The sequence below is a fragment of the Lithobates pipiens genome, unplaced genomic scaffold (assembly GCF_037356315.1).
Source record: "Lithobates pipiens isolate NorthernLeopardFrog02 unplaced genomic scaffold, aLitPip1_a1.2 Scaffold_3, whole genome shotgun sequence".
Lineage (NCBI taxonomy): Eukaryota > Metazoa > Chordata > Amphibia > Anura > Ranidae > Lithobates > Lithobates pipiens.
The window spans coordinates 184,828,725-184,853,111 of NW_027507790.1; the positions used below are offsets into that span (position 1 = coordinate 184,828,725).

Consider the following 24,387-nt stretch of genomic DNA (forward strand, 5'->3'; position numbering starts at 1 on the left):
ACGTGAGTCAACAATTTAGCTATGATGGGCCCCAAGCCTACTGCATTTCCCTGTTGGGAAGAAGGCTGTCTGGCCAGGAACCTCCGAATATAAGATTAGGATTCACAGAGCAGAAAAACAAGATGAATTGTGTCCACACAAGTCATTATAAATTCAATTTAATACTGAAGTAACATTCAAGGCTGTGTCTATACTGTTCTTTATATTGTCTCAGGTTTGCAGTTATGTCGCCCATGATGTATGACTCCATATTACTAGCAATGAAGCTTATAGTGTCTTTTGGGAAATTTTCTCACTGCAGGGCTGCTGGAGGAATACAGGGTCACGGTGAAGGAAAGTTTCTGCATTTTGGAGGACCTTGAGCCGGATAAATGTTACAGTGTCTGGGTTATGGCCGTAAATAACACAGGCTGCAGTTTACCCAGTGACAAGTCAATATTCAAGACTGGTATGTGCCACACTCTTCTTAATAACACTTGTAAACATACCTTGAAGGAATGAAATGCCAGAACATTACGTGGAGATACATTTTTAAGCTGACAAATGCTGCAGAAGTACAAGTATTTATCTGTGGAAATGTGCCCTGAAAAAAATCAATATTCATTTTTTGCTTTGTTTTTGGGGATGGGGGAGTGGATAGTGCTTGGGCACACAGCAGTTCTCTGACTACATATACATTTCTGTTAATGTCTGGCTGCATTATCATGCTGATACAGTTTGTAAGGGCGCTCTGAACTTCAGGACCAAGCAAAAACAGATGTCTTTATGAACCAGAAAGTCTATAATAGGGTATCCTCCACACTTAGGGCTGGACTTATGGAGAGAAGCAATCTCTGAGTAGGAAACAGAAAAACAAAGAAAAGGCGCCTCTAAGTGTAGAATTAAAAGCTGTTTAAATTCCCCAAAAAGGGTTAAAAACACTTACAAGATATGTAGACTGGCAGAGCATATCATTAATATCCATGTAGGTGGTCCGGCATGAATGCAGTGGTCACTGGCATATACCAGTTCTTTAGGCTTTGTGTGTCCAGTAGCAGGGAGGTCCAGGGGATGCCAACAGGAAAAACAGCAGGGAGCTCCAAGAGAACTGACAGGCCAGCCCGCAATCACAGTCTCAAAACACGAGGATCCTGGAAGTGACGTCAGCGGCAGAAGACAATAACCAGCAACCAGCGTGGACCACAAACAGGAAGCAAAACAGGAAGCAGTCATCAGGGAGGGACGCGTTTCGGAACATCTCATTGGTTCCTTTATCAACCTGAAAAAAAATAATAAATATATGATTTCATACAGAACAACAACCAATAAGCGACATTTAAAAATAAAAATAAACATAAAATGAAAATGAGAATCAATATTTTTACACAGTCTTCAATAATGCTTAATAATGCCTAGTCTTAAGCATTATTGAAGACTGTGTAAAAATATTGATTCTCATTTTCATTTTATGTTTATTTTTATTTTTAAATGTCGCTTATTGGTTGTTGTTCTGTATGAAATCATATATATATTTTTTTTTTTTGGATAGGGATTTTGTTTCTGTTTCTCCTCCTGTCCTATACCTTTATATTGTGATAACACTCCATTTACATATTCCCGCCCCTAAGGTCCGCCCAGGTAGTATAAATTAGTCCCATACACACACAGTCATCAGGTTGATAAAGGAACCAATGAGATGTTCCGAAACGCGTCCCTCTTTGATGACTGCTTCCTGTTTTGCTTCCTGTTTGTGGTCCATGCTGGTTGCTGGTTATTGTCTCCTGCCGCTGACGTCACTTCCAGGATCCTCGTGTTTTGAGACTGTGATTGCGGGCTGGCCTGTCAGTTCTCTTGGAGCTCCCTGCAGTTTTTCCTGTTGGCATCCCCTGGACCTCTCTGCTACTGGACACACACAGCCTAAAGAACTGGTATATGCCAGTGACCACTGCATTCATGCCGGACCACCTACATGGATATTAATGATATGCTCTGCCAGTCTACATATCTTGTAAGTGTTTTTAACCCTTTTTGGGGAAATTAAACAGCTTTTAATTCTACACTTAGAGGCGCCTTTTCTTAGTTTTTCTGCATTATCATGCTGAATTCTCTTACACAGGTACAATAGATAGGCATAAGAAACAACAATGGTCTAGTAGGACCAGCCAGGGCTGCTCTTAGAAACCACAGGGCCCCATACAGCCATCCTGACAGCCTCCCCCTCCCAAAAAACACAGTTTTCTATGCTTCAGTTACGAATGAACACAGTGAGTGATCAATACCAATCACACATTGTGTTTATTTAGGAAAGGAAGGATCTGGTAAATGTGACATATTTACCAGACCCTTCCCCCACTTTCCAACTTCAAGGATCCTATTGTGTGCTTGCAGCTGCAGGTGGGAAGGAGAGGAGGGAAGAAAGTGCACTGCGGGGGTGGGGGCACACAGGGAGGCCTGGGCAGCAGGGGGAAACTTATGTTGCACAGGGAGGGTGATGGGTGTGGGGGTAGGGGCAATTACTATAACGGTATAGCTGTCTCTGCAGCAGCTGAAAGCCAGCGGGGAGAGGAAAAGAAGCGAGCTTTCAGCTGCTGATACAGAGAGAGTGTGTAGTAAAAGTAAACTTTTTATTGAAACCTACAGACCAGATCAAAACGAGGGTCAATTGAAACTATAAGAGGAACGCGGGAATTTGCATACAGATAAGGGACAATTTGAACTATAGGAAAGAGGAATTTTTTGTTGTATTGCCCTGTATTTCTCTTTCAATCAGTCAAAGAGCTAGTTGATCTTTACTAAATAAAACTGCTTAGGCAGGTAAGGGGTGCCTGTAGATAAAGGCAAACTATGCAGTTTTGACTAAAGTTGAATAATGCCCTTCATATAGGGGTAGGCCACTATGTACCTCCTGCAGCCTGGCAGAAAAACATCCAAGAAAAACTTCCAGACAGGGCTTTATTACATCCTATCCTGTTGCTAGGACATTGCTAAGAAACTCCCAATCATTACTGCTCATCCCCACCATCACAGGAGTGAGCTCTCAACCCCCAGCACATGTGTGCTGCACTCCTGCATCTCCTCCATCGCAGCATTGTTGAGCTCAGAGCTACTGTGATGGGTGAGAGAGAGCGGGATTTTGAATCAGCTGAGAGTGTGTTAGCAATGTCTACACAAAAAGAAAGGAGGGGATGATGACATATCTGGTAGTTTTTTTGATAGGCTTTTGGGAGGGGGGCTGTATAAATCCATGACAGACTGACAGACGCTGCGGCTGTGCACACATCTGAGCGGATACATGTGCCTGTGGCTGCTCATCAGTCCCTGTGTGCATGTAACTGCTCAGATGAGCATTAAGATACTGCGCCTATCAGCCCTTGTACACACGGATGGACATTCCGACAGCAAAATCCGTCTGATTTTTTCCGATGGATTTTGTCCGAAACTGGTGTTGCATACACACGGTCGGACAAAGTTGTCGGAAAATCCGATCGTTTGGAATGTGATGACGTTTGTTTGCTATGACGGGACTACGTTCAGGCTAGTAGCCAATAGCTTTGGTCTCGTAATTTGATCTGAGCATGCGTGGCACTTTGTCCGATCGGAATTCTCTACAAACGATCGTGTTGTCGGAAAATTTTATATCCAGCTCTCAAACTTTGTTGGTCGGACATTCCAACGGAAAAAGTCCGATGGAGCCCACACATGGTCGGGATTATCCGACAACACGGTCCGATTGGACATTTTCCTTTGGAATTTCCGACCGTGTGTACAAGGGCTTAGACTCTCATTGATCTGTACAGGCTGTTGCCTGCAGCTGTACACAAGTACTAGTCATGGAAATGACACTGAATTTTATTGGCGTAAGGCTCTCTGCATCTGTGTGAATGAACCCTATGATTACAACAAGAAGGGCTAATGCATTTATTTTAGACACATGTGGTGAGAACCAGCTATGGTATCAGATTGTAAAAGAGTTTCTGGTTGAGAATCTATGATGAAAATCCTCACAGGTATTGTGAGCTATACCAGGAGATCATTGTGCTAGGACAGGGGCACACAACAGCAACAATTATCATTGAAATCATAGGATGTAAATTCACTAGGCCCACGATCTCTGAATCATCTCATACTATAAGCTCTCTGTCCAATTAGATAGATCATCTATATTCCACGCATCTATCTTAGCATGAGAATGCTAGTTTAAACACGTGTTATCTTTTTTAGTACAACGTTTATTTTTTAGTTTATAGTGAGGCTTATGGTTAGAGATTAGGGGATTAAGTTTATAAAATTAGTTTAAGAGTCAAGTTTACAGAACGGATTAGGGTAAAATTGTTAGGATCAGGTAGACTGTGAAGGGTCTTAAGGTTCACATTTTATCACATTTGCTGTGCTGTTATGCTGTACAATATAGAATTATAGGTTTGTGGGGTTTGATTTGTTTTAAAGGATATCTTAAGGTAATTATTTTTTTTTAAACAAACATGTTATACTTACCTCCTCTGTGCAGTTGGTTTTGCACAGAGTGGCCCCGATTCTCCTCTTCTGGGGTCCCCCAGCAGCGCTCCTGGCACCTCTTCTTCTCGAGTGCCCCGTCAGAGAAGTGCTTTCCCTCGGGGCACCCGTGTGGGTGTGCTCGAGTGTCCTGCTGCTGTGTCTATTGACACAGACAGCAGGACTCGGCCCTGCTCCTGGCTCCCGCGTCATTGGATTTGATTGACAGCATCGGGAGCCAATGATTGCGCTGCTATCAGTCGATCCAATCAAAACGTGAGACACCAGCTGGAGCTAATGTGCTCGTTCCTGGCGTGGGAAAAACAGGGTTCAGGTAAGTAAAAATGGGGCACTGGGGGGCTGCTAAACTAAAGGAGGTTTTTCACCTTAATGCATAGAATGCATTAAGGTGAAAAACCTTGAGGGTTTACAACCCCTTTAAGGTGTGTGTTATTTTATTACAGAAAGAGCAAAATATTCAAATTGGACAGTAAAATGCAATACATTGATGCAAAACGTGTTTTTTTTTTTTAATATACAGCTTTTTTTATCGTCGGCACATGAATCTAGCTTTAGTGATGAGATAGGTTAATTGTTTCTTTAAGGGTAGGTTAAGTGGTTTAACAAACGCCTCCAATCATCATGTTAGCTTAAAAAAGCAACAAAACCCCCCCCCGAAAGGCCCTTTTTAGAACAGCCCCTCAACTCTGTTTATATGAGACGTCTGGTCCAAGTCTTCTTTCTTCTTGCAAAGTGGGAGGGCCCTTTTTTGGGTGCCCACATTGTTTCCTGGCTGATATAGACACTATATTGTTCATTGGTTGTCCATCAGTAGGGTACTTATAGGCTCATGACGAGGGGTCTGGTCTGCAGTTCTAAAAAACGTGCTGCAGAAGGTCACATGATGACAGACTAAGTAAAAAAAAAATATTTTAAAGTTTAGTTTTTTAAGCTTAATGAATAGGTGGAGATTTTATACTTCCCTGTAGATAAACTTTAAAATTAGGATGAGGGATTAGGGAAAATGCCTAGGGATCTTGCGAAACGAAATCTTTCAAGACAGTAATATGCTGTCTTCAAGCACGCAACTGGAAGTAATCGCCGTGAACCGGAAGTCGTTACTGCTGACCGGAAGTAAACATCACAATACCGGAAGTAATGTAGGTGGTAGTGGCGCGCGCTTATGTACCATTTGTCTGGCCATTTTGTTGCATTGATAATGTTTTAAGGAAATTAAGAAAAGCCGAACACTGTAAGGCCTGGTTCACACCTATGCAGGTTACAGTTTGCATATTCCGGGTGCATTTTACATTTTTCAATACACGTTTTTGATTCATTGAAGTCTATGGAACAAAAATTAGGAAAAAGGTCCCTGGCCCTTTCAATAAAATGCACAGATGTTGAACGTGACCCATAGGAAACCATGGTAAATGGTCTGTAGTGTGTTTCTGCAAAACTGAAAATGCACTAAAAAATGCATAGGTGTGAACCAGGCCTTAATCAGTAGTGAATGGTTTTCTCAACTCTCCAACTGACATTTTCTATACAGCTTGGATACATAGTTACCTAGTTACATAGTAAGTCAGGTTGACTAGATCTGCACATACAAAAAAATAAATATATAGAATAAATAAATAGAAAACCTCCATATACGTACTCAATCTTATACCCACAGCTGATCCAGAGGAAGGATAAAAACCCTATATGAAGCATGATTCAATTTGTTCCAGCAAGGGAAAAATACATTTTTCATGTTCCCCCCGTAAGACAACTGGATATTGCCGGAATCAACAATCACTGGTTTTACCAATTAGAAATGTTATATCCAGTTATATTTTATGCATTTTGGAATGCATTCAGGCCTTTTTCAAAACAGGCATAAAGAGTGCCCTCTTGTCCTTTGTGATCACCATAAAGTCGGATTTGTTAAAGGAAGTTGAAAAATAACACACTTTAGGCACATTAACACCAGCCACATGCTACAATGATACATTTTAGTGTGTGGGCTATGGTCCCTTGTGTGCTGGCAGGCAGTGCCTTGAAACAACTTGTTACTAGTCCAAGCACTGTTTACCTTTCTTTTTTTTACTTTATTGAAATGTCAATGTGACGCTTTCATTCATTCCTAACACAGGCAGTGATTTCAGGTGAGCTCTGGGGCATTTGCATAAAAATGCAGCATGTGTGAACAGGGCATGTAGAAATCGATTGCCTTCGAAAAAGACAGTCACTGTACATAGTGTGAATGGGCTTTTATTAGCATGATAAGTGGAAATACTAAATTCCAGAGAAGTTGGGATGCTGTGTAAAATCTACATAAAAACAGAATGCAATGATTTGCAAAATTTCATAAACCCACATTTTATTCACAAAAGAAAATTGAAAACATATCAAAAGTTTAAACTGAAAACATTTACCATCTAAAAGAAAAGCTAAGGTCATTTTAAAATTGATGCCAGTAACACATCTCAAAAAAGTTGGGACAGGTCAACAAAAAGCTAGCAAAGTAAGTGGTACTAACAAGGGAGAGTTGGAAGAACATTTTGCAACTAATTAGGTTAATTGGAAACAGGTCAATAACATGATTGAGTATAAAGAGTGTCAGAGTGTCCCAGAAGTAAAGTTGGGCAAAGGTTCACCAATCTGTGAAAAGCTGCATCTAAAAATTGTCAAACAATTTAAGAAAAATTTTCCTCAACGAAAAATAACAAAGACTTTAAATAAATAATCAATAATACATAATATCATCAAAAGATTCAGAGAAGCTGGAGATATCTCTGTGCACAATGGACAAGCCAGAAATGCAATATTGGATGACCGTGATCTTCAGGCTCTCAGACTGCACTGCATTCAAGAGGAAGTAAACCCTGGTGGGTTTTACTTCCTCTTTATTTCCTTGCAAAGGTAAAGCATAATGGGCTACTACTGAAATGTTCTGGAAGGAAGGCGGGCTGGGGACTGGGGTGGAGGCAGTTTGTATGGAGAGCCCTGGACCAATTATTTAATTGTATTGGCAGGGGCAGGACTCTCATATAAGCTGGGGGTCACATGCTCCTGGGAGGAGATGGAAGGAGTTGGATCCAGAGGAACAGCAGAAATGTAACCAGCAAGGAGCAGGCTTGAAGGTCTGGGGGTTCAGAGACCCCAGCTCTGGATAGCAGGAACAGGACTGGAAGGCCTGAGGGTTCAGGGACCTCAGTGCTGGATAGTTCAAAAGAAATTAAGCTACCATGTACCTCCGGGCGAAGCGGACCGGGCATCTCAAGCTGGGATGTTTCCGACCATGCGGAGCAGAAGGTAGCTACAAAAAGGACGCAGTAGACTGGAATCGGCTTTCCGTGGCAATCATGGACTGTCGGTGGGAGAGTGCAATGGAAGTGCAACCCAGTGGTGCTTATTCGTCCAGGACTTTCCTGAACTGATGCGGGAAGATCGCAGGAGTCAAGATAGGCTGGTGAGGCCTGGGGCTTCCAGCATCCACATAACCACAATGCCTTTCAGAGGGGCATTGGTCAGTTCACTATAGGAAAGGACTTTAATTACACTCAGGAACAAGAAAGAGAGAGGCAGCTCGAATTTCCCTAAGCAATCTTGTAACATGCTGCAACTAAGAAAATAAAGTTGGGGCGTGGCCTGGACATGGCTGAGTAGAGACGTGTCCTTGAGCTCCCGGCCGTCCACCGTATATCCCGACCGCTTCACATTCACCGAGATAGCATGCACCCCTCAAAGAAGAAGACTACCCAGCGGAAAAACAAGCAAGGCAAGTCTTCTCCCAAAACGACGGCTCCCGGGGAACTCAGGCGCCTGTTTCAGCTCTCACAGCGCAGCACCCCAGAGACCAACATTGCGGCTGCATGTGCGGACGAGGTGAGAATGCAGGCTGACACACCGCACTCAGAGATGGCACTGATAGATCCATTTCACGCCACGCCGCCGGACTTACACCCGGAGCCTGGAGGCTCTCAGCAGCTTACCCCGCTAGCCTCTCATGTAGACCCGGAGCTCCGCTCTCTCATCCAGGCGCTGGCCATGAGAGCAGACATCATTGCCCTGATTGGTACAGTGGAAGCAGCGCACAGGAAGGAAATCGCGGCTATTAGGACCGATATACAGGGGCTGACTGTGAGAGTAACTGAGGGGGAATCCTCCCTGTCCTCACTAGACCTACGTGTGGCAGCTCTGGAGGAACGGCAGGAAAGGCAAATGGAGACCCTGAAAGACCAGCAGCTGCATCAGGAGGACCTCGAAGACAGAAGTCAGAGGAATAATATCCGGCTCAGAGGACTCCCAGAGGCAACGGATGTGGAAGACCTGGCGGACACCGCGCTGGCCATCTTCCGCAGTATTGCAGGGATAGAACTCCCAGAAAGAATGGCCATCGACCGCATACACAGAGCGCTGGGTCCTAGATCGCCTGACCTAGAGAGACCCAGGGATGTGATCTGTAGGTTGCATCACTACGCTCACAAAGAACAGATTATCAAAAAGGCGTGGAAATCGGGGGTTCCAGACGTTGATGGCGCCGCTATCAAGATCTTCCCGGACCTTTCCCGTGTGACGCTTCAGCGCAGAGCGCTTCTTAAGCCCCTGCTTGATATTGCCAGACGCCGGAATTATACCTACAGATGGGGATACCTGCTCTCGGTAACGTTCAGATGGGATCAAAGGACCTTCACACTTCGGAAGCCAGCTTCACTCCCAGCCGTATTTAAATTTTTAGAGGTAGAGCCCTTCGCAGTGCCTGACTGGCTGGAGCTCATTCCACGATTCCCCACACGTCAGGATCACCCGTTACCGAGGAGGGAAAGGTCTACCTCACATTTGAGAGGTAGCCGTCGGTTACGTGCGCCCTCGCTGGGGGAGAACCGTGAAGTTTGAAACCATGGAGCTGTAAGTACATCCTTCTGACACTTTGACAACTTTTTTTTTTTCTCAATTCTTCCATTGAGGTTCTAGACCCCGCCTTCCTCCCAGATATTTAACCCCCCTTTAGTGAATCCCTCACCCCCTATGGAGACCAGGCCGGAGGACGAGTTGGGTCTCTGCGTAGCCCGCCGGAAGCTACCCCTGACTTTCACATGCGGGCATGGCATTGTGATTTTTCCATTTGGGATCTGAGGCGTATTAGCCGAAGGGTTTATTTACTACCTGTAATGTCCTCCCCCGCAGGCGGAGCTGGGTCACTGTTCTTTATTGCCCAGGGGGGCAGCTGCCCGCGAACCCGGTGAGTTGCCGGAGGTGCACTTAGTTTTGCCCCATTGGTCCTGGGGAGGGGGCCCCCCCCCGGGATGGAGAGGTCTAGAGGGAGACATTCCGACATGAGGGTTTGACTTACATCCATTGGACACAGGATGATATGAGACTTGAAGTTGACCCCCTATTCTGTCACGGTCACAGAGTTATAACAATACCAGTGTGGCTTGAGCCGGGGGAATGTCGCCAGAGATCCAAGGGGCTCCCTGATCCCGGATCGGGGTGGGCGTCGCCGGCTATTCTCGTTGACTATTTCATGATTCCACATGGTCAACTACATGCAGTGCATGACACTGCGATCGGAAACATCACATGGTCGGATCATGCACCTATCCTTATGACATATTCATTGACTGACTGCACGCCACACAGACACCGTTTTTGGCGACTTAATGAGAGTCTTCTCCAGACTCCAGAAGTTCTAACAGAGGTTACTAGGGAACTAGATTTATACTTCCAAACGAATGACAGCCCTGACTGCGACCCCGGCGTACTTTGGGAAGCCCGCAAACCGGTTATTAGGGGCATCCTGATTAAGCACGGGGCCCGCATAAAGCGGGAACGGACACAACAACTTACTCAACTCCTGCAAAAACTGGACTCAATGGAATCCAGGCATAAACATAATCCCTCCCTGGCCTCGGAGGCGGACCTGGCGACTGTTAGAGGGCAGATTACTGACCTAATGCTATACAAGGCTAAGGCAGCGTTACAATTCTGCCGTAAGGTGAGCTATGAAGCAGGTAATAAATGTGGGTAGTTACTGGCGAAACAAGTGAGAGAGCACAAAATCTCCTCCTATATCCCCAGAGTGACCAGGAATGACGGGCAACAAGTGTCCCTCCCAGGAGATGTAGCTCAGGAATTCAGGGAATTTTATTCTCAACTCTATAATTTGCAGTCGCCCGGGGCGCCTCCCACGGTCATGGAGGAATATATTCGTACGTCTCAGATGCCGTCGATACCCGCGGAAGTCAGTGAGGAATTGGATTCTCCTATTACTCTTATGGAGTTACAAAATGCTGTGGGCGCGATGAAACCGGGTAAGGCCCCGGGCCCGGACGGGTACACCTTGCAATACTATCAGACGATGCTACCTGTTTTGGGCCCGAGACTGGTTCAATTGTTTCAGGCTATAGATTCGGGATCAAACTTTGCCAGGGACACGCTTAAAGCCCACATTTCGGAAATCCATAAGGACGGGAAAGACCCCACATTATGTGGGAGTTACAGACCCAATTCACTCCTAAACACGGACCTTAAAATATACACCAAGATTCTAGCGACCCGACTGGCCCGACATATCCAGAACGTAGTCCACTTAGACCAGGTGGGATTCATACCCTCAAGGGAGGCGAGAGATAGCACGTCTAAAGTACTCAATCTAATACACATCGCGCTCACCAAAGGGACCCCGTGCGTTCTCCTGAACACGGACGCGGAAAAGGCGTTCGACCGCGTGAATTGGTCGATCATGTTTTCCGTTCTCAGACACGTGGGTCTGGGAGGGGTCATGATGCATCGAGTGGGGAGCATATAATCAAACCCCACAGCACAGGCCAAGGCAAACGGAATCTTATCCGATCCCTTCCAGATTAGGAATGGGACAAGACAGGGATGTCCCCTGTCCCCCCTGCTGTTTGCCCTTTCCTTGGAACCCTTCCTGTCTACGATCAGAGGGGACCCCGACATACAGGGCGTGCAGGTGGGTAAAACACAATACAAAATCTCGGCATACGCGGATGATCTCCTGTTTTCCATAACGAACCTGATTATATCCCTCCCAAATTTGCTCAAGCAATTTGAGAGCTATGGTAAGGTATCAAACCTCAAGGTTAATTTCACGAAATCAGAGGCGATGGAGATGAATATACCTTCGGCCAGCCTCGAAAAGGCTGAAAACAGAATTTAATTTTAAATGGGCACAGACTGCACTGACATATTTGGGCACGAAAATTCCATGTGATTTATCTCAAATATATACACTAAATTTTCCACCCTTGCTAACCACCACTAAGGCGCTTCTAACTAAATGGCAGACAAACTTGCACTCCTGGTTTGGGAGATGTAATCTCCTGAAGATGTGTATACTCCCAAAATATCTATATCTATTTCAGGCCCTCCCGGTTCACATACCAAAAACATTCTTTCTACGAGCGCAATCTTTGTTTACTGGGTTTGTTTGGGCGCACAAACGGCCTCGAATTCCACGTACACAATTAACTATGCCTAAACACTGTGGTGGCATTGCACTCCCGGATGTGAGGGGGTATTATTTGGCAGTACAAGTAGGCAGGGTAATTGACTGGCAAAGACACGGGGAGCTGAAGTTATGGGCGCAGATAGAACAGGAGCAATCATCCATACCGTTGAATAGAGCGCTGTGGTGTTGGGAAGACATACCGCCCACCCTTAAGTCACACCCCTTGATTGGAAACACCCTGACACAATGCGCAAAAGCCACGCTTCGGATACAACAAACAACCAGGTCATCTCCTTTGACCCCCATTTTGGGGAATCCTAGTTTCCGCCCAGGCCTGACGCCCACATCTTTCCAGACTCTACGAGACTCTGATAACGTCATCGCAGCGAAGTTTGTGATAGGAGATAGATGGCCCACCATAGCAGAACTCACTGACCCCCTAGGACGTTTTCATCTCACATTCTGGCCGGCCTTGCAACTACACCATTTCCTGCAAACTCTGAAGGTGCCAATAGCATACACGAGACATCTCACTACTTTTGAGGAATACTGCTCTGGAGTAGAACCCCTCCCACAAGTGCTATCCAAGACGTATAACCTGCTGAACACACCCCCGGAACAACCGGAGCTACCCAACATAAGGAAGTGGGAAACGGATTTGCAGCGAACATTTTCCGCTGTACAAATACGGAATATGATTCACTTATCCCTCAAATCCTCAATCTGTACCAAGACCCAGGAGAATAATTATAAGGTTTTGACGAGATGGTACCTGACACCCAGCAGACTTCACTCTATTTTTCCTGAGACATCGGATAGATGCTGGAGATGTGGGTCGGGCATAGGGACGATCTTACACATTTTCTGGGAGTGCCCTAAATTAACTCCCTTCTGGACAGCAGTCCGCGAGATATCCCAAAAATTTACGGAGTTTATAATCCCAGATGACCCAGTTTTCTTCCTGCTGCATGTCTCTACCATGCCTGTCAAAACCTACAAAAAAGCCATTCTACGCCATTTGGTGAACGCCGCCAAATCCTGTATCCCTTTGCTCTGGAAACAGTGGCATCCACCAACCATAGCAATCTGGTTGAAAAAAGTAGAGGAGATTAATAGGATGGAAGATCTGATCATGACCGCAAACAACAGAAGGGAGGTGTATCAAAAAACCTGGACCCATTGGAACCTATTTAAGTACTCAACGGAAGGCAAGTCCCTTATGGGAACAAACCTCCGCAATTAAGAATGAAGTACGACATGCCGAAATACAGTATAGCTGAGTACTAACTGTCATGTCTGTGGCCGTCTCCCATCCCTCCCTTACCCTTAGTCTCCCCGCCCTGTCCCCCCCCCCCCCCCCACCATTCCCCCCCTCTCTCTTACTCTCTCCCTTTTTCTTTTGCTTTCACTTTTTTCCTTGTAACTGGACCCACAGGCTACCGAATCTCGATAGCAGACAGTAGTCGGAGAGGAAAGTGAGATACTATGCTGGGTTATATACTATAGTTGTTAGGCAGTAGATAAACAATACTTATATGCCATTGTTTACCAGTCAACTGAAATGGTAACGGTTGATCCTCTAGGGAAGATATGTGCTTACTTCTGTATGCTGCTGTAACCAAACATATGGAAATCCCGCATGTGGGCCCAACCTTTAAGAACTGTCTCTGTATATTTGTTATGAAAACTCAATAAAAATATATTTGGAAAAAAAGAAAATAAAGTTATTTTAAGAGTTTGTGGACTGTCTGCTGATTGTAATTTGTGCAGGGGTGGAAGAACGAAAGCAGTTACCAGAAAGGTATGAACACACCCAGCAGATCCCAAGGGAGTAGTGCGCTATGCTTATATTTAACTGAGAATGGGACAACATGCCTTCCAAAACTCCTGTTAATGGTCTCCTCAGTTCCCAGATGTTTATAGAGTGTTGTTAAAGGAAGAGGGGTTGCTGCACCGTAGTAAACATGGACCTGTCCCAACTTTTTTGAGACATGTTGCTGCCATCATTTAAAAAATTACAATCATGGCAATTTTACATTGAGGAACTTTATTCTGAAATCATTCGACAATTTTTAGATGCAGCTTTTTACAGATTGGTGAACCTCTGCTCATCTTTACTTCTGAGATACTCTCTTTATACCCAATCATGTTATTGACCTGTTGCCAATTAAACTAATTAGCAAAATGTTCTTCCAACACTAGTTGTTAGCTTACTTACCGCTTACTTTGCCAGCTTTTTGTTGTCCTGTCCCAACTTTTTTGAGAAGTGCTGCTGGCATCAATTTCAATATTATCTTATTTTTTCATAAAATGGTACATTTTCTCAGTTTAAAAATGTCATAATGTTTTCTATTTTCTATTGTGAATAAAATATGGGTTTATGAGATTTGAAAATCATTACTTTCTGTTGTATGTAGTTTTTGCACAATGTCCCAATGTTTTTGAAATTGGGGTTGTAGAAAAAAGCCTCAAAATGAAAGTAGACACCTCTTCTAGGAATTCTAAGCTGCTATATATTACATTTTATGTTTTGGGGTTTAAAGGCTGCAGACATGAAAAATTCTCGAGGCCCTGCTGCATTTATCTATTTTATTTAATTATCTGTATATCACCTATACAGTATGGATTTTCTGGTGCAAAGGTTGGCTGTAGAAGCAGCCAGGTCATAGCAGACACGAAAGACATGTATCAGATGTTTCAAGGCCTTTCCCTTGTTGATATTAAATATGTTCTTCACATATGTAGAATTAAGCTATGTAGTTTTGTTTATTTTCTCCAGACACTTACAAGTGTATAATATCAGATTAATATCAATATGCTGTGAGTAATACAAGCAGAGCGGGGTCAAATAAGACAGTGTGGGAGGCTGGCTGTAGTGTTAATCCCAGTGAGGTGCTGAATGACAGGACATAGCGGACACAGTGTGTATCAAGGCCGGGTGTCTACTATTCATCTTTTCTACATATAATTGTTCCATGTGCAGATGGTTCCTGTCCAGTAACACCAGCAATATTAACAAATGATACCAGGCCCTTAATTCACTAAGCTATAACATAAGTTATTATCTATATTGTTAGTTATTTTCAAGTTGGTGATTGCTATTTTCAGCTCTTCTTGGTGCTATTAAGATTAACCTTCTCTGTTTGTCCTGAGACCAATGTCACTGGGACAGAAAGTAATGGGGAATCAATCATTTTGAGTTGTCACCAGAACAGGAGTAAAAGTAGAAATCTTCCATTCAGAATACTTGTTGGGTGACTACTGTCTAAGAAAGGACTTCACTCAGTTTGGAAAGATTTACTTTCACTTCCTGTTGTGTTTGTAGGACTGGAATTGAAGGGGAATATCCTTGATGTGGCACAGACGGACTTTAGGCTCTATGTATACTCTGCCTACATTTACTGCAGCAACATTACCTGAATGTGATATTTCCACATTACGTAGTTGCATAGTAGGTGAGGTTGAAAAAAAGATACAAGTCCATAAAGTCCAACTAATGTGTGTGATTATATGTCAGTATTACAATGTATATCCCTGTTTGTTGCGGTTGTTCAGGTGCTTATCTAGTAGTTTCTTTAAACTATCGATGCTCCCTGCTGAAACCACCACCTGTGGAAGGGAATTCCACATCCTTGCTGCTCTTACAGTAAAGAACCCTCTAGGTAGTTTAAGGTTAAACCTCTTTCATTCTAATTTTAATGAGTGGCCACGTGTCTTGTTAAACTCTATTCTACAAAAAAGTTTTATCCCTATTGTGTGGTCACCAGTACGGTATTTGTAAATTGAAATCCTATCCCCTCTCAGGCGTCTCTTGTCCAGAGAGAATAAGTTCAGTGCTCGCAACCTTTCCTCATAACTAATATCCTCCAGAGCCTTTATTAGCTTTAATGCCCTTCTTTGCATTCGCTCCATTTCCAGTACATCCTTCCTGGGGACCAGTGCCCAGAACTGGACAACATACTGTAGGTGCGGCCAGACCAGAGTCTTGTAGAGCAGGAGAATTATTGTTTTATCTCTGGAGTTGATCCCCTTTTTAATGCATGCCAATATTTTGTTTGCTTTGTTAGCTGCAAGCTTGGCATTGCATGCCATTGCTCAGCCTATCATCTACTAGGACCCCCAGGTCCTTTCCATCTTAGATTCCCTCAGAGGTTCTCCCCCCAGTGTATAGATTGCATTCATATTTTTGACACCCAAATGCATTATTTTACATTTTTCTACATTGAACCTGTCATTTGTTGCCATGTAGTTTCCAACCCCATTAATTTGTTCAAAGCTTTTTGCAAGGTTTCCACTTCCTGCGGAGAGGTTATTGCCCTGCTTAGCTTAGTATCGTCTGCAAATACAGAGATTGAACTGTTTACCCCATCCTCCAGGTCGTTTATGAACAAATTAAATAGGATTGGTCCCAGCATAGAACCCTGGGGGACCCCATTACCCACCCCTGACCATTTTGAGTACTCCTCATTTATCACCACCCTCTGAACTCGCCCTTGTAGCCAGTTTTCAATCCATGTACTCACCCTATGGTCTATGCCAACAGACCATATTTTGTACAGTAAACGTTTATGGGGAACTGTGTCAAATGCTTTTGCAAAATCCAGATACACCACATCTACGGGCCTTCCTTTATCTAGATGGCAACTCAGCTCCTCATAGAAGGTTAATAGATTGGTTTGGCAAGAACGATTCTTCATGAATACATGCTGATTGCTGCTAATGATAGTGTTCTCATTGCTAAAATCTTGTATATAGTAACTTATCATCCCCTCCAAGAGTTTACATACTATTGATGTTAGTCTAACTGGTCTGTAATTCCCAGGGATGTATTTTGGGCCCTTTTTAAATATTGGTGCTACAATGGCTTTTCTTCAATCAGCTGGTCCAGTCAGTAGAGTGTCAGTAAAAATTAGGAACAATGGTCTGGCATTAGTACCCTCGGGTGCAAGCCATCTGGTCCTGGTGATTTATTAATGTTAAGCTTCCCAAGTCTAATTTTAATTCTGTCCTCTGTTAACCATGGAGGTGCTTCCTGTGATGTGTCATGAGGATAAACACTGCAGTTTTGGTTACTGAAGCCCCTGATTCCACGTTCAGTAGAGGGAGGTTAAAGCTCATCTAACCGCGGCATCTCTCCTAAACTCTGCTAAAAACCTAAGGGTACATTGGCACATATTGTAGGCCATGGGTCCTCAAACTATGGCCTTCCAGTTGTTCAGGAACTACAATTCCCATCATGTCTAGTCATGTCTGTAAATGTCAGAGTTTTACAATGCCTCATGGGATGTGTAGTTTTGCAACAGCTGGAGGGCCGTAGTTTGAGGTTCCCTGCTGTAGGCTTTTATGGAGTTGCATTTAGGAGCTTTGGCAAAAAAACACCAAAAGCTCCTAAACTCAAGTTTAGGCGCTGCTAATGTACATGAAGCCTAAAAGTTGTTTCTAACTCTTCCCTACACTATCCAAAAGTAGAGTTGAGCTCAGGCAGGTTTGGATCCTAATCCAAACCACCTGAGGGAGCCTACCAGGATGCTGCCACCTGTACTGAGTAATTCATAATTGGCTAAGGCAATCCCTGCCCTGCAGCCCCATGTATACATGACATCATAAGGCCTCATGCACACGGGTGTCTGGGGTATACATATGGATGTACTCCCCCGGACACAAGCAGTTTGCATTCTGGGTTGTATGCCCATATGCATGCACATGTTTATGCAAGAACCAGCACATACCCATGTACAGCCATTGATTTCTAAGGGTGTCTGTACTTGGCACCTGTAGTTCCCAGGCAGGGACATATGTCCAAACTTTATGTCATAATGTTCCAGGCACCTGTGTGCATGAGGCCTTAGATATATTTTTTCTGAATGCAAGCAGGGTAAATACATAACTTTGTCTTGGTATCCACTTCTTGCAATAACCCAAACATCAGAGTTCAGACTGGCAAGGACAAGCAACACTTGCTCTTTGCCAGTTGCAAGGAGAAAGTCAGGTATGTACAGTGCTCATGAGCTTACAAGAAACATTCTGATATTACTGACAGCAGTTAAGCCTATGAAAATCTGTCTGTCATTTCTACATGTCACTGAGTAGGTATTGCCTGTCATTTATTATCATTTATAATAAATGAATTTACGCAGTGCTTTACATATACACTCACTGGCCACTTTATTAGGTACACCTTGCTAGTACTGGGTTTGGACACCCTTTTGCCTTCAGAACTGCCTTAAATTCTTTGTGGCATAGATTTACCAAGGTGTTGGAAATATTCCTCAGATATTTTGGTTCTTATTGACATGAAAGCATCACGCGGTTGCTGCAGATTTGTTGGCTGCACATCCATGATTCGAATCTCCCTTTCCATGATACCCCAAAAGTGTTCTATTGGATTGAGATCTGATGATTGTGGAGGCCATTGGAGTACAGTGACCTCATTGTCATGTTCCAGAAACCAGTTTGAGATTATTTGAGTTTTGTGACGGGGTGCTTGCTGGAAGTAGCCATCAGAGCAGCTGAAGCAGCTGAAGTCGAGAATCATTAGACCAGGCAATGGTTTTCCAATCTTTTATTGTCTAATCTTAGTGAGCTTGTGTGAAATGTAGCCTCAGTTTCCTGTTCTTAGCTGACACCCGACACCCGGTGTGGTCTTCTGCTTCTGTGGCCCATTTGCTTCAAGGTTCGATGTGTTGTGCGTTCAGAGATGGTATTCTTTATACCTTGGTTGTAACAAGTGGTTATTTGAGTTGCCTTTCTATTATCTCGAACCAGTCTGCCGATTCTCCTCTGACAGGCATTTTCATTTACACAACCTCCGCTCACTGGATATTTTCTCTTTTTCGGACCATTCTCTGTAAAACCTAGAGATGGTTTTCCCAGTAGATCAGCAGTTTTTGAAATGCTCAGACAAGCCCATCTGGCACCAACAACCATGCAACATTCAAAGTCACTTAAATCCCCTCCCTTCCCCATTCTGATGCTTGGTTTGAACTTTAGCAAGTCTTCTTTACCACGTTTAGATGCCTAAATGCATTGAGTTGCTGCCATGTGATTGGCTGATTAGCAATTTGTGTTATCAAGCAATTGGACAAAGTGGCTGGTAAATGTATATCGTACATTCACATTAGTCCCTGCCTTCAAGGAGCTTACAATCTAAAAACTCATGCAAACTCCAGGCAGGCAGTCATTCCCACTGGGGTTTCTCTCTAGAAAGGCTGAGCATTTTAGTGCTAGAACATGATGCAGCGTGTTAAAGTCACGCCGCAGAACATATTCCTTAAGATATCATGCACAAGGCCGCAAGGGAGCCTTACAGCATTCACGAGCACCCCAAACACCTGAAAAACTTCCCTAGGACCCACAGATGCTGCTTAAAACTGGCCATTGACAGCAATTATAAGTGGCAGCTATTTTCAGGAGTAAAGCACATGCATGTGAGTATGCCGGAACACAAAATTACTGCACTTGGGGCATTTATCTGTATGTTTGCTTTATGCAAGTGGCCACACATATAACCATACATCTGTATCTTGTAATTGCTGTCAATAGGTGAGGCGACTGTAAGCAGCAGCTGTGGGTCCTGGGGAAGTTTTTATGGAGGTTCCAGACTCCATGCATGCTGTATAGCCCCCTTGCGGCATTGTGCCTAAACCCCTAAAGACAAAATGGGGGGGGGGGGGGGTTTACATTTACTACAACTGGTACACACAGAATCTGGTGCAGCTGTGCATAGTAGCCAATCAGCTTCCAACGTCAGCTTCTTCAAGTAAATTTTGGCAATAAAACCTGGAAGCTGAATCAGAACCCAGAATCTGCACCAGATTCTGTGTGCAATAATTTTAGTAAACCCTCCCATTTTGTATTATACATTTATAATTTGTATTAAATGTTGGTCGACTTAATTTTTTTTTTCAATTTACATGCCTTCCTAATGAGCTTTAGGGCAAACCCGTGCTCGCTGGAATGCAAGTATTTATCCAGGTTGGTCTCATTCAGGAGAGTGAGAGAATTCAGTTGGACATATTCACTATCCTTTCTCTTCCCTCGCATGACCAGTGTAGTTCAGAGGTATCCAACTTGCCTCTTACTGCTATACCACTTGTACTCCAACATCCCCATTTCTTACCCCTTCTAAAATGATGAGACCACACCTTAATTTCGGAGTATAATTGGCCACAGCAGCCTATTTATTATTCACACCATATAAATAACTCCAATAACAAATATATACCAAAATATCACCTCCGTAACAACTTGTTTAACTCCAGTCTGTTGGTCTTTGATGGCACCCCTGAACTTCAACACATATTTCACCAATACACTGCGGGACCTTTTTCCACATGATAGGCCTCCAGTAGATAATCAGCTTGGAGACAACCCCCTTCCCGCAGTGCAACCATTACAGTATTCCAGCTAACCTTTCCCTGGAATACACCGGAGGGGCACATACTACCGATGAGCCCCCAACCCCTTTCCATCACATATGTTTACTGCCATTGTCAAAGACCAACAAAACACTGCCAATCCACAGCTGCCATGACGACCATCTGCCATACTCCTGAAAGAAAGAAAACACATAAACCAACAAACACAGACAAGACATAGGGAGGACGGGTGGGAAAAACTGCCCCCTCCTTTCTTTCTCCACAACTTTCTGTTCCCCAGCCCAGGCCCGCCTCCTTCTTATATAGTACCACTCCCCCCTGGACTTTACTCATTTACTGTCCCCTCATCTCTTAGCTCTTCATATTAGCCCATGCATTGTCTCCCCTAAACATATTGTCATGCCCAGCCCTGCACTATTTTTCTTTCTGTCTTTTCCGTTCCAGGCCTCACTTTATGCTTTGCCACCAGGAGTGAAGGAAGGAAATTCTGTGAAAGTTCCAAAATGCAATTTTCGAGCTTACATCCAGTAGCAGTTAAGTGAACTAGTTACTTTTCTGGAGGGAAAAACATAGGTTCACTTTAATTTCTAAATCTGATACTATGATGTCATTTTTATGTTTAGACTGTACCTTCTCATGAGGGCCAATAAATCAGCAGTTCCTTCAGTTTCATGATATGCGTGAATGTGAATAGGCTGCTAGATATGCAGCTTAGGCCTCTCAATTTACCATTCATCAAAGATTGATTTCAAAGATGGATTCTTCCGTGCCCTTTATGTGTCCTCTGCTGGGGTACTATTCCTGAACCCCACACTTATCACACAGTCCAATTATTAAACACTTCAAAATCACCTTTTAAACTGTGCAGTCAGACATTCTCGGTGTTCCTGGTGCCAGTATCACATGTACTATGGCTGCTAACAAACTGATTTTAGAGAATTATCAACAAGGCAGCTGAGATAGTATTGGCAGCATGTATGGACAGAAGGTTTTCTTGGAATGTCCTACGACTACTGACAGAGAACTGAGATGGGCTAATATGGACTGAGAGACTGGCATGATGCAATGGACTTTACTGATGAAGATTGCTAATTCACAGTAAGGAGGGAAAATGGTCTGAAATATAAAGGAAACATCTGAATATTGACATGGTTTACCCACAGAGCCTGCCCCCTGTATTAGAGAGGTGCAAGCTTGTACTGTTTTCATTCTGGTCCTCAATAATCAAAGTCATTCTTCAGGGAATGTCTTGATTAACATATACCATTATTATACCGGATTTATATAGCACCAACAGTTTACGCAGCGCTTTACAAAATAAACAGAAACAGAGCAGTTACAAGACAATTCAATACAAGGGGGTTAGGACAGGCCTAGGAGCTTACAATCGAATATATATTTTCAACATGTATTATGCTTATTATTAAAATTATGAATGATTAATATGCACCAGTATTCATTTTTAATCTCCTTAATATGAAATGTTGTATATGATTATTCGATATTTATGTTTTCTAGGCAGAAGTTAGGCTAGGTTCCCACTGAGGTGTGGTGCATTAAAGCACACATTTATTTCACATGTTTATGTTCACTGCCTTAGGCTCGGTTCACACTGCATGTCGATACGGCCCACAGCAGGGGTCCTGTGCATCCTGGTCCACCGTTTCTGGTCTGATTTTAGCCTAAATTTTGCGAAACAAAAGGGAAAGGGCAAGGGCGAGGGAAAGGGCAAGTGAGGTGTAAGCCCTTGTAAACACGGTCGGAAATTCTGATGGAAAATGTCCGATCGGACCGTGTTGTCGGATAATCCGACCGTGTGTGGGCTCCATCGGACTTTTTCCGTCGGAATGTCCGACCAACAAAGTTTGAGAGCTGGATATAAAATTTTCCGACAACATGATCCGATCGGATTTTGTCCAATTGTTTGTAGAGGATTCCGATCGGACAAAGTGCCACTCATGCACAGATCAAATTACAAGACCAAAGCTATTGGCTACTAGCCTGAACGTAGTCCCATCGTAATGAACAAACGTCATCACAACTTTGTCCCACCGACGGATTTTGTGGTCGGAATGTCCGACTGTGTGTACGAGGGCTAAGACAAAAAGGTCTGTCACACTTTACACAGTAATACAGTACATTAAATTAAGATTAGCATCAAAGTAGTATAGACATAGTATGACATTCAAAACAAGTATTGTACTACGGCGTTAAAAACATATTTAGCCTACATAGCAGTTTACAAAACGGGAACCCGTGACAATTACCAAGGGATAAATGGAGATAACTGTTTTTGCATTCAAATAACCCAAATAGAGTGTCTGAGTTTCCCTTTGGATTTGCAGATACTGTATAATGTTTTAGGCTTGTTTGGTAGGGTATGTCAGGGGAAGTAATTTTTTTAATATCAATTTTTGTATTTTTTTAAGGTCAGTAGCGGAGTGACGTATATTCCTCAACTTTGCCTAAAAGGCAAGGCAAGTGGCGTGATTGCAAATTGCTGAGAGACAAATGTGATAAATACTGCATAACCACTCCTGAATATTGCTGGGGCAGCAAAATACAAAATGAATTAAATCAGCAGTGTCAAGGTGACAGTGGGCAAGTCTCTGGGGATGGTTCACAAGACACTAGCCATTTCCTCTAAAATAGAGGGCCTTTGATGAGATATTAGACCTATCACTGTGTAGACCATAAATGGCTTATTCATTGATCATCATACGATAAGTAGCCTCCAAGTAAGAATATGTATACTCCAGATATCAGTGACTTAGTTGATATCACTAAGCAGACTTCTTCCTCTAATTGGAATGGCATAATTTGTAACAAGGTGGTGGAAAACAAAAAGTGATGCTTGGGAAAATCCAGTTCTGCCTATAGCAGTGATTCTCAACCAGGGTTCCTCCAGAGGTTGCTAGGGGTTCCTTCAGCATTGGGCAATTTCTGCCTCTCAGATAAGTTCCCACTGACACCATTGATCTTTTTAGCAATCTGTAAGGAAGTATTTCTTCACAATGACCAAAAGTTTAAGGCCGCGTACACACGCGGGGACTGTTCGCTCAACTTTGTCCGCTGAACAGTGTTTCGGCGGACAGTCCGCTCGTGTGTGGGCTTTCAGCGGACAGTTTCAGCGAACAGTCTGCTGAACAAAGTTTTTCGGAATTTCCGAAAAACTGTCTGCTGAAACTTTGTTTCAGCGAACAGTCCCCTCGTGTGTAGGCTTGTTCGTCAAACTAAGTTCCGCGCATGCTCAGAAAGGATTTACACGCCGAAAGTTGTATTGCAGTGTATAGGACGTCGTATTTTTCGTCCCGTCGTACGTGCCGTTCACGTCATCGTGCAAGTTTCAGCGGACTGTTCGTTCGTCGTGTGTGGCCAAGTCCGTCCATGCTAATTTTGAGCGGACTGTCCGCTGAAACTGTTTGACGAACAAAGTTGAGCGAACAGTCCCCGCGTGTGTACACGGCCTTAGAACCATTCCTCTCACTGACCATCACACTAATGTATCATCAGTTGTAGATTTCTAATTTTTAGCAGGGGTTCCTCGAGACTGGAGAACTATTTCAAGATTTCCTCCATGTTGAAAAGGTTGAGAAAGGCTGGCCTTTAGAGAAAGGCTTTAAAGCAGAGTTGTCATATAACTGAGATAGTTTAGTAAGTCCTAATGTATAATTACACCTTTTACATGTTTACCAAAAAAAGCCTTCTGGTGGGCCTTTCAATGGGCTTTAATGCCCAGGAGGGGATGCGGCTTCTCTATCATGGGACCACTGTAAATGGCTCTCACAGTGGTCACATAATCGGGAGCCCGTTCTGCTGGTTCCCAATTAGAAGCCATGTCAGTGGCAGCTCGGTCAGTGTGCTGGGAGCACGCAGTGAACGTGCTGTCAGTGCTGCTATGGACACATATGTGCTGCGCCTCGGTGTTAAAGCCCACTTTTTTTGCTGCCACATATATCTGTTATGTGGTTGGCAAGAGGTAAGGAACGGAACAGCTAAAACTTAAATTTAACACACAGTTAGATGAGTCAGAAGAGTGACTTCTTCTTTAACCTTCTGCTCTGCAGGTCTTCATACATG

General features: G+C 43.7%; 1 protein-coding gene across 1 annotated transcript in view; it reads left to right on the plus strand.

The window, feature by feature from the left end:
- CMYA5 (cardiomyopathy associated 5) overlaps nt 1-24,387 on the plus strand; it is a 112,929-nt gene that overhangs the window by 56,020 nt on the left and 32,522 nt on the right. The window contains exon 9 of the mRNA XM_077462604.1: nt 302-448. Coding sequence (XP_077318730.1) covers nt 302-448 — 147 coding nt within the window. The remainder of the gene's footprint in view (nt 1-301; nt 449-24,387) is intronic.